This window comes from Pipistrellus kuhlii, unplaced genomic scaffold (genome assembly GCF_014108245.1).
Source record: "Pipistrellus kuhlii isolate mPipKuh1 unplaced genomic scaffold, mPipKuh1.p scaffold_m20_p_11, whole genome shotgun sequence".
Classification (NCBI taxonomy): Eukaryota; Metazoa; Chordata; class Mammalia; order Chiroptera; family Vespertilionidae; genus Pipistrellus; species Pipistrellus kuhlii.
The window spans coordinates 15,278,036-15,295,494 of NW_023425416.1; the positions used below are offsets into that span (position 1 = coordinate 15,278,036).

Below are 17,459 nucleotides of genomic sequence, written 5' to 3' on the forward strand. Positions count from 1 at the left end.
TCCCCCTCTCCCTCTCTCCCCCTCTCTCTCTCCCTCCCTCTCTCTCTCTCAGGAAAGGACAGTGACTTTCCAGGGTCACCGAGCTGAGCGCTGGGAGCGCTGCCCCTCCCGCCGGCCCTATGGCCTCTCCAGCCGGGCCCAGAGCGCCCAGACAGGCGTGTGGAAAGCCACGAGAGCAGATGGGATTGTTCCACTTGCCGGCCAGGCTCTGTCCCAGGAGCGGCTTCCGCTCACAGCACAGGAAGATGGAGAGGGGTTTAGAGCAACTCGGCTTCGAGCCAGGAGGGCTGGCGAGGCTGCGGCGGCCTCACACTGCCCCCTGCTCCTCAGCCTCGTTGCTTGCAGGGACCCCAACCACACAGCCCCCTCCGAGGCCATGTGTCCTCATCACATCACAGGAGGGAAGACAGAAAGGGGCAGGAGGCTGCCACAGCTCTTCCATCACCCTGGTTCCTCTGACTGCGCCACAACACGGGGGCTTTGGAAGTCACGTCTTTGCATAAATCTGCTACAGCCAGAATGACAAAACTTGCCCTCCATCAAAAATTAGCCCGGAACCGGAAAAGAGCCGATCTCAGACACCCCAGGGCTTGTGGTCTTGCAAAAAAACCCAAAAAACAACAACAACATTAAATCACATCCCACAGAGAGCAGGATCGAGATGCACTAGAGCACATGTGTCAAACACAAGGCCCGCGGGCCAAATCCGTCCCACCAGGCCTTGCGATGTGGCCCGCACCGCGCTGTCATCACTGCACTCCACTGCGTTTCCATCACAATGACAGTTTATGACTGTTCAGTAAACCATTCGGCCCGCGATTTAGGCTGGATTTTAGATTTTAGCCCCTTCTCTGATTGAGTTCGACACCCCTATACTAGAGATTGCTTAAGTGGAACAAAATGTATCGGAGCATCCATCCCTGGGGTGGAGGCTGCTAATGAAAGCAGAACCGTTCTACCTTCCTGAGACCACAGACAGGAGGCACCTCATACAGGCCTCGCAGGGAGGGGTGGCGGGGGGCAGGGAGGGGGCCTCACCTGGAACACCGTGAGAAGCGCCTGAGGGAAGTTGTCGAAGGTGCTCCTCTTGGTCTGAGACTCGTCGAAATTGAACTTGCCTCCAAACAGCTGCATCCCGAGCAACGAGAAGATGATGATGAAGAGGAAGAGCAGGAGCAGCAGCGAGGCGATGGACTTCATGGAGTTTAACAAGGACGCCACCAGGTTGCTCAGGGACGTCCAGTGCCTGCAAGCCAAGGTGAGGGCGTGAGCCCGGCACGCAGGGCAGGACATCACCGGCCGGGACGCGGGAACACCCACGGGGGATGCCGCCGCCCTCACCTGGTCACTTTGAAAATCCGTAGGAGGCGCACACAGCGGAACACGGAGATGCCCAGGGGGGACATGATCTCCAGCTCCACCAGGATGGTCTCCGTGATGCCCCCGCACACCACGAAGCAATCGAAGCGGTTGAAGAGGGAGACGAAGTACGCCTGGAGGCCCAGGCTGTACATCTTCACCAGCATCTCGCAGGTGAACAGCGCCAGGAGGACCTTGTTGGCGATATCTGGGAAGACAGAGGCGTGCGGGGGTCCTGGGGATCTCCTTCTGTGGTGCCTCTGACTCCTCCGACTCCTCTGCCCACCCCCACCCCCCAAGCCAGGTCCCTGCTGTCACTGCCCCCACCCCTACTACTGCCTCCACCGCAGAGACGTGGCACTAACATGACGGTCTGCGTGTCCGCCAAGTTCTAGTCCTGCTGCCGCCACTACCTAGACGTGAGACTCCGGAGAGGGTCCCTGGTCTCAGGGCCTCAGTCTCACGGACTGCGCAACAGGGAGGGGCAGCTCTCCGTGCAGCCTCTTGATGCTTCCCGGCCCTCGGAGCCCATGATTCTCCCTTCAGTCCGGCATATTGTATCCCCTGCTCCTACCGGTCACTAAAGCTCTTGGTCTTGCTTACAGAAGCAGCAGTTGCTTATCAAGGTCATGTCTAACAGCAGAAAATACCTCCCTCCCTGCAGGATGGAGTAGTTGGATGGAAACAGATTTAACTTGATGTAAGACAGGCCTTCTCGATGGCTCAAAACTGCCACTCTCAGAATGGACCGTCTCTGGGGACGACCTCCCACACCACATGTCCGGGCGGTTTGGGGGAGGGGATCATCACCACTTGCCCAGAATACCAGAAGGGAAAATACAGCTTCCCTTAGGCAGGGGCGTGGCGGGGAGGGAGGGACTCGCTCCCTCACTGGCAGATTCCTCCATCTGAGATTGTAACAGGGTGAAGACGATGACATGCCTGGCGCTCATCACCTGCACCTCCACGCCAGGTGCACCCTCAGTTTGGACGGTTCTGCCTTCTTCCCAGTAGGGCGCATGGAAATGCTCCCGCACCTGTCCCGCACAGAGCAGGCAGGACTAACGTGCAGCCGTGGGACTCCCTCACTCAGAACAAAGAGAGAAGAGCTCCTGCGTGTACCTTGGACCTGCGTCAGCCAGTCAGGCTGGTTGTAGTGCTCGGAGGAAATGGTTAGGGTGTTGAGGAACACCAGGAGAATAACCAGCCAGTAAAACGTGACAGACTTCACGGCGGCCCTACATCTTCTGCGACTGAACCGGTTCCAGCGACGCCAGCGGCGGCTGCAAGAGAAGCAGGCGTTACTCCCCGGATGACAGAGCTGGCACCTGCGTGTCCAATCAGCATCCCTGGGGAAGCATCCGTCTCCCACCCTGGGGGTCCAGATTGGGGTGGGGGTGCAGGAAGGAAAGACAGAACAAATGGCGTAGAAAGAACAGACCTCACAATACAAATTATGTTGATCTTCAGATACAACTTCTTAAAAATATTGTATCTTGAGTTGATCATGCTATCTGTTTCCTTCCTATGGCTTTACAGAACTCCACAAGCCACCCTGCACAGCCCTCAAGCCAGTCAGGAAATCTAGATATTCATAGATTATGCAAAAGGGAGCTCACACACACAAGCAGTGCACATCCCCACCATATGGTGAGGGGTCTGTCGGTGCAGAGAGCCATTTAGCTTATCATTACATCTCTCGCAGCATCTCCATCATCATACAAAATGGATCAGGCAACGAAGTGCCCCAAAACCACAGCTTTCCTTTTAGAGAAACTTTCCATCCTTCCTTAACCCTGGGAGGTTTCTCTGGGGCCTGGCGGGGCCGTCAACGCTGAGGAGCACATGAGTCTTCAGACTGAGTCATCAGGTGCCCTTTCTAACAAGTGATGCTCAAAATACACCTTCCGGAGAAGAGCCAATATTGAATCATGTTTTCGTACAAATAGGATGAGCCGAGCCCAACAGACAAGTAGCATGTCCTTTACTGACTTTCAGTCCTGGTCTGTAATCAGGGGAGGAATTTTCTCCGTTACGCTGTCTCCCCACGGAAAACACTCCCTGCCTCAGGATGGCGTGGTGAAGTGGGCGGTGCCCAGGGGACTGAGTCAGAGGACTCTCCGGGCTGTGTCCGGGCTGCAGGTGGCTGACTCAGCTGTGCTCTGTGAAAAACACTGACGCCCGGGGGCCAAGCAGAGAGAGAGAGATCTGTGCTAACACTTTAGCAAGACTTGGAACAAACAAGGTGCGTTTTGTTATTGCTCTTTCTGTGTGGTTTCCGATGGACCAGCTAAGAGAAATTCTGCAAGGGACAGACACTAAGGACTGTCCCTGGGACGAGATGCTCGTTGGCAGGCAATTCAGGCCACACAAGCAAGGTGTGCACTAGTCTGAAAGGACCCGGCCTCGGTGGCCACGGTGGGTCTGTGTTGCAGGGACAGGCCATCGGTGTCTCCCAAATCCAGGAACGTGATCGTCACCTCCCCGAAACCCTGTAGCACTCCTCGTCTTGCTCCTCATTGGGTGCTGAGTCCCCAGACTCTGGGCTGGGCACTGGGCAGATGGAGATGAGGAAGACACAGCTCCGTGGCCCCTGTCCTTGTAAAGTACGCAGATTTACAGACTATAAATCCACACCAAGGGCTATTCCCGGGTACTGGGTACAGGAACAAATAGAAGGGAGCTACAAATGGTCTTTTTTAAAAAATTTATCCCAAGATGTTTTTTCTACTGACTTTTACAGAGAGTGGAAGTGAGGGAGGAGGCAGGGGGAGGGAGAAAGGGAGGAAGGGAGAAAAGGAGGGAGGGAGTGAGGGAGGGAGGGAGAGAGGGAGGGAGGGAAGGAGAGAGGGAGGGAAGGAGAGAGAAAGAGAGAGAGAGATTGGCTATCTCCTGCAGGCACCCAACCAAGTCTGGGAATCAAACCCAAGACCCTTCTATCTGTGGGCCTACGTTCTACCCGCTGAGCAACAGGCCAGGGCTGAAAATTTAAGACTCAGGACAGTCTTCACTGAAGAACAGATTCCCCTCTCCACGGCCGAGCAGGAGCATACCAGGGGGCAGAGGGAAGGGCACTCCACTCAGAGGAAACGGCAGGACCAAAGGGACTCAGGTAAGAAGAAGCAGTGTGTGTGGTGTGTTTGAAAACTGAGAGCAGTGGGGAGCAAGAAGGATCAAAAGATGAGGTCAGATGCTGAGCCACAGGCCAAATCATGAAGGAATTTGCCTGCCCTCTGGCAACAGGGAGCAATGGGAAGGCTTTTAATATTATTTTTAAAGCCCAGTTTATTGAGACATAATTTAGGTTATAAAATTTACTGTTGTAGGTATACTGTTTGTGAGCACCACCGCAATTTAGACATAGACTGTTTCCATCACTCTGAGTTCCTTCATGGCCCTTGGGGTCAATTCCCTCTCCTCACCACAGCCCCTGACAACTACTGAGCTGTTTTTTATTCTTATTGTTTTGCTTTATCTAGCATGTCCTATAAATAGAAGTATGCAATACAGGGGGAGCAAAAGTAGGTTTACAATTGTGAGTACTCAAAACCCAGTTCTTCTTGTATTATTTATTATTACTTGTGCCCTGGTGCACAAATTCGTGCATGTTGACAGGCAATTAGAAGATGGCCGGTGGGGCGGGACTGGGTAAAATGGGCCGGACACAACCTGGAGCCAACTTCCCGTGGTCCCTCCCCAGCTGACTGCATCCAGGGCGGCACCAGGCTCAAAGGGTGTCTGCGGAGTGAGCAGGGTCCCTCCAGCAGGTGGGGTCCCTCGGCCTGGCCTGCAAGGATCGGTCCAAAACTGGCAATCCAGAGGTCCCGGATTGTGAGAGAATGGTGGTTCTGAGGTGATGCACCCTAGAATTGTGCTCACTCCTCTCTGGTTCTGGGGTGCATCATCCAAGAACCATCACTGCCAAGTCACCGCAGCTTGCATTGAGCGTTTGCCCCAATGCTCACTGCATGTCATAGCTACCTTTCGGACAGTCGGACTGTCGCTTAGCCTTTTACATACTATATAGGTTGTATTATTTTCCATACAAACAACTGTAAACCTATTTTTACCACACTCTGCATATAGCTTTTTAGGGACTGGTTTCTTTCACTTGGCAAAAATACTCCTCAGGCCTGACCAGTTTGGCTCAGAGGATAGAGGGTCAGCCTGTGGACTGAAGGATTCCAGATTTGATTCTGGTCAAGGGCACATGCCCAGGTTGCATGCTTGATCCCAGTGGGGGTCATGCAGGAGACAGCCGATCAATGATTCTCTCTCATCACTGATGTTTCTATTTCTCCCTCTCTCTTCTTCTCTGAAATCAATAAAAATATATTTAAAAAATACTTTTCAGATTAATTTCTGTTATTTCTATCAGGTTTTTTTCACTTATTGCTAAGCATTTTCCCATTATATGGATGAACTATAATTTGTTTACCCAGTCAATATTGGACGAACATTTGAGTTTTTGGCAATTATTAATAACACTGCCATAAACACATAAAAAGTTTTATGCAGACATATAGTTTCACTTCTCTTATATAAATACCTTTAAAGTGGGATTACTGGATCATAAGGTAAATATGTGTTTATAAGAAACTACCAACTTGTTTTAAAAAATATCTGTGAATTCTCATTGATTGCCTCCTTGTCAGACCTTAATATTGTCATATTTTTAATAGATATATAGTGATGTCTCATTGTGATTTTAGTGTACTTTTTCCTAATGACCAATAGTCTTTTCATGTGCTTACTTGCTATCCATCTCTCTTCTTTGGTGACATGCCTCTTAAAATCTATTGACCACTTTTCAATTGGGTTGCTTCCTTATTATTGACACTATTCTTTATATATTATTCTTTATATAAATTGAGCATTAGCCTTTTATCAAATAGTTTTTCAAATATTTTTCCTCCAGTCTAGAGCTTATCTTTTTATTTTCTATTAAAGAACAGGAGTTTTAATTTTGCATTTACCATTTTTTTTCCTGTTATGGCCAGTGCTTTGGGTATTGTGTCCAAGAAAATATTTGCCTAACCCAGGGTCAAAGATTTTTCTATGTTTTCTTCTAGAATACTTGCAGTTTTAGGTTTTACATTTAGTTTTATGTTCATTAATTTTTATATATAGTGGTAAACTTTTATATATATAGTGGTAAATTTTTATAGATAGTGGTTAATTTTTATATATAGTGGTAAAATGTTTTAAATTAAAAAGGAACATTTATATGGAAGACTACACAAATCATAGGTGTACACTTCAATGAGTTTTTGCCAACTGAGCATGTCATAGCCCAAAAACCAGAACATAACCCCTCAGAAAACCTTCTGAACCTCCTTCCATGAAAAACTTTTTTAGGGGGTGGGAGTTAATTCTCACCCAAGGATATTTTTTCCAACGATTTTTAGAGAAAGTAAAGAGAGGGGTAGAGACACACACAGAGAGAAGCATCAATTAATGTGGGAGAGACACACTAACCGGTTGCTTCCCGCACATGCTGTGACGGGGGCTGGGGATTGAGCCTGCAACCAAGGTACATGCCCCTAACCGGGATCAAACCCACGACCCTTCAGTTCGTGGACTGATGCCCCAACCACTGAGAAAAACGGCCAAGATTGAAAATCTTTTAAGCAGAAAAGTGACAAGAAGTATTTCTCTTGGAAAAATGACTCTAGGGGGGATATGAAGGGTTGATTTGTGGCAAGAAATATTGCATCTTGTTGGTTTGTGTTGGGGCAACATCTTCGGCACCTACTATGGTTACTACACTGATCTCCAAAACGGGTACTTAATGTTTACTGGGCAGATTGATCCTCGATATGAATATTGCAGCCCAAAGAGAAAATGCAAGTCTAAAGCAACTCCGTGCAAAATTCAGAAGTTAAAGGGAACAACCAACACACATGCTTAAGAAAAGACGGAAAGAAGATACTGACCTGAGCTTGGATTTTGAGATGGCTTGACTGAAAGAAAGACAAAAAGAACATCATTCCTATCAGGAAGGCTTAAGCATATGCTCCCCCCACCACGTCAGCTGAGCTATTGGAAGAGCCATGCACAGCAGCCTGGCTCAGCACCCGGTTCCCACAGCGGGCTGGCTGGGGCATTTGCGGAGCAGTAGCGAGGTGCTGCAGGTCCAGGTATGCCTGGCTGAGCACCTGCCAAGCCCTGGCAAGAGAAGACTCTTAGCCAGATGCCCTGAGCAGTCATGGCACAGGCAGTGACTCCAGGGGTCCTTCTCTCCCCGACCTGTGTTCCCCACACTGAGGTCCGGAGGAACTCAAGCACTCATCTCAAGAGCAGCATATGCTGCTGCCCTAGCAAATGGAGCACTGGACTAGGAGTCCTGGTATCCACTCACTGTGTGAGTCTGGGCAAGGGGCACACCTTTCTGAGCCTCCGTGTTCTCATCTGTCAAGTGGGAAGGACAAACCCATTTCCCATCTAATTTCCAATGTGGTAGGGAGGGCAGAGCAAAGAGGCAAATTCACTTTGTAAATTATTGAGTATCCTGCCCATAACACATCATTTTTCATGCAGCCCTGCCCAAGAGGTCAAATTCTCTTAAAAACAACACCTGCACTTTGCAGAGATAAGATTTAAAAAAAAATACCAGATGGAAGCAAACAAAAGGAAGCTGCATGGGTCTCCCTTCCCCCCCCCAACCAAAGAAAAAAGGCAGGCTGCACTCTGTACATTCACCCTGCTAATGCCCCCTCTCCCCCCCGCCCCCTTGCAGTCCAAATCCTCTAGTAAAAAGCCAATGGGGATTAATGGGATGGCGCCCTCCACTGGTAGGAGGAGGTGGTGCAGGGCTCCCAAGAAAAAGAGCTATAAGCTTAGAGCAGGGTCTCGCCATCCAGCTGCTGTGCATAAGGTTGGGAGAACCCAGGAGCAAGGAAACTTAAATATTCTCATCAGCCACTCTGCCATACAAGCTCTTCTCCAAGCACTGATGCCAGCACCAGCCCCGGAGGAGAATCAGGCTTTACCCCCACCGCCGGCACCCAGAGGGCCCGGCCTGGGCGGCGCTGCTTCTTTTCCACCAGCACCTAGTGGACACAGGGAACAGCAGTTACCTGGCACCCCCTGCCACAGGCGCTAGGCAGGAGCGCTGCTCTGCGGGAGGAGGCAGGGAGGGGCCCAGGGAAGGAGGATGACCAAAGGGCCCACCCGCCCCTCCTGCCCCTGAGACTATGGCCCCCAGGCTTCATGGAAATCTGGGGTGTCTTCCTCTTATTTGCTTCCCTGAGACGATGATGGCGGAAGCCAAGAGGGTAAGCTGCCTCCACACTCACCAGAGAGTTCCCCAGCAGCCGAGGTTCTCGCCTTCGCCACTTACGTTCTCCGTGTTCACAGATTCCGTCTCGCTGGTGGGCATGCTGGCTGGGGGGGGGTGGGGGGGGGGGGAGAAAACGCTTCAGAGGGCGCACTGGAGGCGCTGCACGTCCCGGAGGGGCCGGTGGGAGATCCGCCACCAGCAGGCCCTCTGGAGACCTGGGAGGAGGCAATGGACCAGCATGAGTGCTGAGAAGCCAGCACCTCCATGCAGGGGAGCCTCGGCTGCCGTATCCTGCCCAGCAAGCCCAGGGCCCCCTCAGGAAGAAATTCTGTCCATCCAGACGTTTCCCGAGAAAAGCAGCCTGTGGACCGAACAGGACCCTGCCCTGCGCTCAGTACCAGCTTATTCTCCTGGTTTTCCAGGTTTGCACTGAGGCCACCAAGACATCTAGGGACTCCTTGCCTGGCCCGGCAGGTGGACTCTAGAAAACCTGTGAATACACCAATACTTCAGGAACACATTCTTATTTTAAATATATCGGAGAGGAGGAGCTGTGGGGGGAGGAGTACATGAGGTACCAGGCGCAACGTCTTTTGAGAAGTTGGAAACCCTACTCGGTGTTAGTGACCTTCTCTGATACCTAAGACGTGCCGAGCTTGTGAGCCAATGTGTAGAGGTCTCGCCACCAAAGCGGGACGAGAGCCTCAGGGAGGTCTCCTTCCACCCCGTGACCAGGCCAGAGCTGACTGTGGTCCCAGTGCCGCCCGTGTCCCTGGGCTTGCTTCACGCCGCCACGTCAGGGTCCTGAGCAGAGCGGAGGAAATGTGGAAATGCACCCACTGGTGTTGGGGGGCCCAGGGACCCGCTGGAGCCACCACCTGGCGCGTGGCTGTTTGTTTGCATCCACTGGGTTCAGCCCCATAAACATGAGCACGTGCTGGAGACCCGGTGGGGAAGGGGGTGCGGGCACCCAGAGGGCGCAGCACTGCGCTGCCCTGGAGGGCCAGTGGGAGAGGCAAGCCCAATGGATTCAGTTAACTGTGAAATACAGAAATATAGACACACGCACCCCTCCGCCCCCCGCTCAGGGGGCTGGACAAGGAATCTGGAACGTGTAGTTAGGAATGACTAACTCTGCTCTGGGGTCAGGAGAGGTCATGGAGACTGAACAGGGGAGGATCACCCAAAGACATGCACTGCTTTCCCCTGATGCATCATTTTCAACTGGAGCAACTGTCTTTATCAACCTGATGGGTCAACAGGAAAGTCTTCCCTTCGTGGCCTCTGCCCATAGGTTCCTCTTAGCAAGGATGCCTCGGTTTCCTTCACAAAAACTGGGGGGCTAAGGGGGTCAGGAGGGGTGCCTGAGCACGTGGTGGAGGTTCTATGGGCAGCCCAGGGGGCGGAGGGCGGAGGGCGAAGGTTGGGTCAGCGTCTCTGTCTGCATAGCTATGCAGCTGCTGACCCTGCTCGGGCAACAGACATGGTGTGAATGACAAGGATGGGTGAAGGGGAGGGACCTGACTCAAAGGGCCCAGAGGTCTGAGAAACATCTGTTCTGAGGGCGACAAAGAAGATCCCACTCCTCTTGTGAGCACCCAGGAAACGGAGCCTGCTGGGCAGGAGTCCCGAGAGCCACGTCCAGCAACACGTACGCAAAGGTTTCAAAGGAAAGGCAACATGAGCAGAATTCTAGACCCACAGCACACCGCCGGTATTCTCGTGGAATACGTAACCTTTTTCTTTCTTAGTTAAGTTGAAAGAAAGCAACTACAAACTTTGATTCAAATTCTCACAACCCCATGCAAAAATATAGACAAACCAAACCAAACCAGAAAACAAAACACAAAAACCCCACCAACAAACCAATCATGAAAAAACCTTTAACAGGAAGTTCCGGAGAGAGAGGGAGAGAGAATCTGAGATGCTCCTACAATTTGTCCCAGGACTGCCCCATGCCCTGGCTTCCGTGAGAGACTAAAAATTCATAAAATTCAACCAAGTTCATTGTTATGGGTTCTTCCCATGAGGCCAGCCTTCTTTTCAAGAACAAGACGAAGAGCATCACAGAGGGAGCTCCTTATAAACAAGACCCTGAACCATCTCTGTGGCAGCTCTTCCTGGAGGCCTGAGGTCAGAAGGTGGGAGCACTCCGCCTCGCGGTGAAGCCTGTAGGGTCCTCGGGCCCAGTTAGGTCCTGACTCCCAGCGTTAGCATCCTGGTCGTGCTCACTTCGGTCTCTCAGCATAGACTACTTCAAGGTTCTAGTACTACGCATATCATAGCTTTAGTTATTATTTCAAGAAGAGCAAACGTCTCCTGAACAGGCTGAGTCTGGTGGCTTGTTATTCTCTGGGGCCATGTCCCAAGATGCGAGCAATACAGTTGCTGCGTTTCATTTCTAAAGCTTCATTGTCAAACAATACGACCGAAGCAGGTGATAGCGCATCCTGCCTGTTGGGGAGGGGGCGTGCTTTTGCATTTCTGGCTGGGTGCCAGCGAGGAGTGGCTGAAAGGCACTAGTTGCTCTCTTGACTAAGCGGGGGAAAGAGGAGAAATAAAGCCGAACTCCTCCAGCAGCAGCAGCAAAGAGACATTACCCAGCTCCAGGGCTCCTCTGGAGAGGAGTCCGCTGCTCCCCAGGCTGCCTCCATCCTTCATGGAGAGGCTCTTGGGTCGGCCAGATCTAACCTTAACTTCATGTTTGTGACCTGAGTTCTCCCAGGCTCCACGTTCCCGTCTGCAAAATGAGGGGAACCTACATCTCAGGGCTGGAGTGGGTCACCTCATGGCAGTTACCCCAGATGGGTCCTCAGTGCCAGGCAATCACGAACGGCAGCTCTGTCGTCTTGGCAAAGCTCTCGTGGGGCTCTCTGGGCACAAAGCAGCACTCCCCGTGTGGCCCAAATCCCAAACATGGCGTTGCTCCCCGGCCACTTCCGTCCCCGCACGGAGGCCTCTGGTGTGAAGTCCCCCACACTTAACCTCCCAACCACTCTTGGTGTGTACTTCTCCCGCCCTGCGCTGGGCAATTTCTCTCTACTGAGCCTGTTGCGGGGACAGCAACTTTCCCGTTGTAAGTATTTGACACCTACACAGCCATAATAAATGAACCTATTCCAGAAGGATGGCACCAGTGCTGAGGAGGAGGGTGCATGGAGAGAGGGAGAGGACAGTGACTATGCTAGAATGGGGTGACCTCATTTGGTCCTGGGAATGGACCTTGGTCCAGTTCCTGATTCTGAGCAGAGGATCCAGGCCCTGGCTGGGCCCTGGCAGCCTTTCTGTCTGCTCCGGCCTCCCCGTCCCTGCCTCAGGACACAGTTCCTTCTCTGGAACACAGAACACATCTGGCCCGGTGGGCATAAGCAGGAGCCTGTACGCACATGAAAGCATTTCACCCTTCACTTGCACTCGACATTCATCTTTTTCAATGTTAACACATTGATACGGGTTTCTCTTAACTTAGCCCCAGTACGATCTCCTCCATGTTTTAAAAGAGGACAGGGGCTTCTGAGATTACATGAACAAACTGTGATTTCACAGATGAGAGATTCGGCCAGCAGCCTCGGGCACACAGCGCAGACATGAGAAAGCTCCCACTTCCCCTCAGCACCCTTCCCACGTGCCACCCGCCCTGCGGCTCTGGCACACACTTGATCATACTGGGGTGCCCTCTGATGCTAGTATAGGTTGGTATCTACGGGGGTTTATACTTAAAAATCCACACACTGAAAACTTCCAAAAGCCAAGCAAGCCCCTTCTCCATCAGCACTGGTTCACTGTCCTAATGACCTCGATTAACCCCGAGAAACACGACATAGAGCCTGACCACTCACCGAAGATCAGCCCAGAATGGCTGATACAGTACAAAATCCAAGCTGATGAGGTGATTATTTAGTTTTTTAAAATACATTTCATTGATTTTTTACAGAGAGGAAAGGAGAGGGGTTGAGAGTTAGAAACATCAATGTGAGAGAAACATTGATCAGCTGCCTCCTGCACACTCCCTAATGGGGATGTGCCCACAACCAAGGTATATGCCCTTGATTGGAATTGAACCCGGGACCCCTTAGTCCACAGGCTGACACTCTATCCACTGAACCAAACCAGCTAGGGCAAGGTGATCATTTGGATTTTATAAAAATTGAAACAGAAAGAATTGTAGAAACCCAAGTAAGTAAAGCCACAGGCAAATGACTGGAACACATGCCTGTCTCCCCAACCACTGCCCTGTGTCCCCTTCAGCGGGGACCAGGTGTTTATGGCTGACAAGTGGCCGGGCTCAACAGAGAGACCCCGGAGCCCACCGCGTCACCTGCCTGCACCGGACCTTCCTGCAGCAGCTAGCAGGGGCCTTCTGCGGGCAGCGACGCTGTCAGTCCTTCTTCCTCACGCCCTACAGGGAATTTTCAGAGCTTTGTCGAGGAAGTTTTTATGTTTTTAAATATAAACTTAAAAACTATTTTCTATGAATCTAGGTGAAACTGGGCATTGGGACAAGCCTGACGCCTTTAACGGGATGCCGGCTTGCACTGCAATTTACCTGCTGAGAACCTGGGGAAGCTCAGAGCTTCTGTTCATGGTCTATTCTAGGCACTGGGGTCTCTGGAGAGGGTCCCAGGATGGAGGCGAGGCTCCGAGTGTGGGTGCACCGTGGAGGGGCCCCTAGTGCTGCTTCAATGAGGAGAAGAGGTGGGGAAGCAGCCCAGAGCACCCCGGACTGTAGACGAGAGATGCCAGCCTGGGCCACATTGTTTCTAAGATCGTATCACTCGGCCCAGATGCCATCCTAGGTAACGCCACACAAAACCAACCAGGAAATGCACGTGCTCTGGCCAGTGCAACAACAAGCATTTCACCAGTGAAATGGTTGTTTATTCCTCTCGCTACTCTCACTCTCAAGGACAACATACCTCTCTACAGAATCGACCTGGCTTGTGAGTTCAGAGGGAAATTAAAAACACACATGTGCGGGCACACACACACAGGGGATGAGTCTGTGCATGAGTCCAAGTAGGTAGCCCCAAAACTATGTTCACCATTGACAGGCACAGCAAAATCTCAGACCAACCTCCTTCAGTGATGGCGGCTAACTCGGTCTTCGTCACTGGCGATGAGGGGATAAGACCCTTCCCCTCCTGGCCCGGGTGATCTAATGCGGGCAATGTCATCTCAGAGACCCACTGACCTCTGACCCGCTGCAACTGTGTGAAGAGGAAACGCCCACAGGCTGTCTGGCTTGGCACCCACGCCAAGGGGGTTTTCCCTGGTGTTCCCCGAGCTGGGCAAGGGGAGCAGGGAATGAGGACTGGGAAGCCCCTCCTTGCCCCTCAGGAGGGTCACCAGAGGGCACCTCCAGGGGACACCCTGGGGCCTGGAGAAGCACAGGGAAGAGCAGTCCCCGAGAGACCCCGAGCCAGCCAGACAGCCCACAGGCGTCCTGGCCTCCAGCAGCCTCACTCCTGTCCGCCTCCATACAGCAGGCTTTCATGTGGGCTCAAGGTTTGTCAGCATCTCCCTCCATGCCCGGCAGCCTAAAAGCTTCTCGCTCCTTTCAAAGGAAGGCTATGGGTTGGTGAGGTCAGACAACCGAGCAGCGGCGGGCATGGCTGCCTTCCGCGAAGAGGGGGCATCCAAAGCCAAGTCCTTGTGTTTTTATCTTGTTTCCATGACAAGCACGAGCAGTGCCATGACAAACCGTGAGGACATTGCCTGTGCTTGCTGGTGGTGACATGCTTAGCCATTCCAGGGTGACAGATTCTTGTCGCTGTAAAGAAGCCAGACTCTTCTTGGAGAATGTGGGTCAAGGCCAGACCAAGGTTTCTGTGTCTGAAGCAAGAATTACTCCCCGACAATGACTATTTCTATATGGCCTGTGACATGGGAGTACAGCCTCCACACAACAGCCTCTGCCCATGCGTTACGGGCAGCATCAGCGCCCCCCTTAGGGACCCTGACTGTCTCCGTCAAGAGGAGACCTCCTCCCCTGCTCAACACACAGACAGCTTCCTGGAAACAGGATGCTGCCTCTGCTCCCTGCAGACCGCTCAGAAAGCTAACAGAGAAGCCTCAAGCCCTGGCTGAGGAAGGGGAGTGCCTACAAGCCCAAAGCGAGGTCCCTTCTGGGGACAGAAACCACACATCTTCTCGAGGCCACCTCCGCAGAGCTGCAGCCCAAGGCTGTCTCTGCTGGCATTTCCTTGCATCCCTGACAGTGCTTCCTGCTCAGCTGGAGCCCATTTTCCCTGTGGAGGCCCCAGGAGCTGCAGGCAGCCCAGCCTCTTCCTGGAAAACACGGAAGCCGAACAAGTCTGCCCCTCAACCCCCAACTCCCTGCCCCCTCACAGTTAGGCAAGGTCTTACTCCTCGTCCTCCTCCTCCTGGGGCCACAAGAGTTTCTCGGAATAGCGAGGGGCTTTCATCTGACAGCCTCTGCCCCTTTCCCCCTGGCAGGCCTTCTGACAAGAGCAGGGTCCTCCTACATCTTCCGGGCAGACCGCCTTGGCTGCTTCAAGCCCCATTCCTGGCCTCTGGGTTCAGCGTTCCCACGGTCACTCCCAAGAAAACAGGGCCGCCCGCCGCTCTCCTCTCTCAGCAGCTGGCTCTGTGTGCCCGCAATCTAACGCCTCTCAAAACGGAGTCTTCCTTGCTGCAGAGCGGCCTGGCTAGGGCCGATGGGGTGGCAGCAGGCAGGGGGCTGGGTGGTGTCCAGAGGCAGCTCCGTGATGCTGTGGGACCACAGCGGTGCCTTGGCAGGCAGGCAGGGTGCCGGTTCCCGTAACTGCCCTGCGCAGGGATGGCCCTGATGCTCACCCCAGGGCTCCCACTGAGGGGCGATGTTTAGCATCATTTTGGACCTCGCTGGAAACTTCACTACTTCCCACCAGAGCCCTTTCCTCATTCCTCCTCGCAAAGGCAAAGACCCAAAAATCTTTGCCTCCTAGAAGTGTGTGTGTGTGTATTTATTATTATTATTAATTTCAGAGAGGAAGGGAGAGGGAGAGAGAGATTGAAACATCAATGCTGAGAGAATCAGTGATCGCCTGCCTCTTGCAGACCCCACATGGGCGATCGAGCCCGCCGCCTGGGCATGCACCCCGACCGGGAATTAAGCCGTGATCTCCGGGTTCGTAGGTTGACGCTCAACCACAGAGCCACGCCCACAAGGGCCTGGAAGTAGTATGTTTTTAACTTCGGGGTGGAACAGGCCTACTAGCCTGAATTGGGCAAACCTGGCAGGAAGGGCAATCCCAAGAGGCCACCTGAAAACGTGCCCCGGGGAAAACACCCACCCGGTTACCGCACCGCACTGCCCTCTACTCGGAGACAATTCAGAGGAAACAGCATCCTGTGGGGAAAGTGTTCAAAAAAGTCTGACTCCCAGGCTAACGTCACTCATGCTGGATTAACACATTTTCTGAGTTGGTTCAGCTGCCTCTTGGAAAGGTACAGTTCACACGGAAAGGAAACTGCAATGCTGCCTTGGCAAAGACACACGTGTTTGGGGAGAGACAAGAAGAAAACAACACGAGCAAGTTTCCAAGAAATCAAGCAAGTAAGACACACGACACCTGCAGACGCAGCACACGGACATGCACCGCACACCGCCCCTCTGTGAGCAGGGCCCGGGGAGGAGTCTGCGGGAGACGGAGTTCTTCCCAGCTGTTTACCGTGGTCTTTGGCCCTGCGCTGGCGAAAGCAGAACTTCCTTTTCTTCTTGTCCTCTTTTAGCAAGTCGGCCAGGGTGACCCCTTCAGGGTGAACACAAGCAGTTTCATTATGGTTCGGCAGAGGGCAGCAAGAGCACCGCACACAGGGCCCCGGCACCCGGGAGGTGCCCACATCCAGGGGCTCAGACACACAAAACCCCAAACTGTCCCGGGAGAAAACCTACCGTTCAGGACCTGGCCAGGGAGCGAAAGCGCGCATTTTATAGCGAGTAATCAAAGTGCCTGTCTTTAAGAACCTGTCCTAAGTAAACAACCAAGGACAATAAACAAGCAATCCACCCTCTCTCCAGGCACAGGTTCCCAGTGTCTGACCTCCCCTCTAAAGAGGGTAAGAAGGGCATTCGGGAGCAGCACTAGGAGGGAGTCAGGAGTCCTGGGTGCTGAACGGCTGCCTGTCGAGTCCGGCCAGTATTGCTATCTGGGGCAGGCGCCTGGGTGCTGAAGAGGAGGCTCTGGACTTGGACAGATCAGGTCTAAACTCACTTTCCGGCGGGAAAACCATGGACGAGTTACCTGACTTGGGTAAGCCTCAGTTTCATCCCTCATGAGATGTTCATAGGGTTGCTTTCAGAGGAAGCTAGCAAATGCGGGAATACAAGTGGCATGCTCGGCTTTGGCAAGGCACGGTCAACCATGACAACTGCAACTCCACTACCAGGTCACGAGAGAAATGACAGGGTCCGTGATATGGTGGTCGCTCCATGAGGGCTAGTCCTTGTGGCAGAGGCCACATGCTCCGGGGAAGGGACCTGCAGAGGCAGGTGGGGCCGCAGAAGGAATGCCAAGTAGGCGAGGACCTGCATGGACCCATCAGTGGGAATGTAAACTGCTGTCACTTGGCATAGCACCCGTATTTCTAAAGGGCATGCTCTTTGGCCCTTTCAAATGAGCTCTCCCACAAGCACGGGAACGTGTGGGCCCAGACCCAGGTGCACGCATTGGTGGGGATTAACGATGGCTATGGGCAGACTGCGGCAGAGCCTTGGATTCAACTCCTACCTTTGCCACTTGACATTCATGGGGCCCTGAGAAGCTCCAAACCTCTTCATGCTTCAGTTTCCTCATCTGACAAGCCCTAGTCTCAC

General features: G+C 52.8%; 1 protein-coding gene across 6 annotated transcripts in view; it reads right to left on the reverse strand.

Moving 5' to 3' along the window:
* Positions 1 to 17,459, reverse strand: part of CACNA1D (calcium voltage-gated channel subunit alpha1 D) — a 284,634-nt gene that overhangs the window by 78,550 nt on the left and 188,625 nt on the right. For 4 of the 6 annotated variants that reach the window (XM_045579044.1, XM_036430842.2, XM_036430843.2 and 1 more), the window contains exons 10-14: positions 8,658 to 8,745; positions 7,296 to 7,322; positions 2,482 to 2,642; positions 1,342 to 1,567; positions 1,039 to 1,246 (exon numbers count right to left, since the gene is read on the reverse strand). In XM_045579044.1, coding sequence (XP_045435000.1) covers positions 1,039 to 1,246; positions 1,342 to 1,567; positions 2,482 to 2,642; positions 7,296 to 7,322; positions 8,658 to 8,745 — 710 coding nt within the window. Of the gene's footprint in view, positions 1 to 1,038; positions 1,247 to 1,341; positions 1,568 to 2,481; positions 2,643 to 7,295; positions 7,323 to 8,351; positions 8,412 to 8,657; positions 8,746 to 17,459 lie in introns of all 6 variants that reach the window. The other 2 variants (XM_036430837.2, XM_036430839.2) reach the window with 1 other exon arrangement.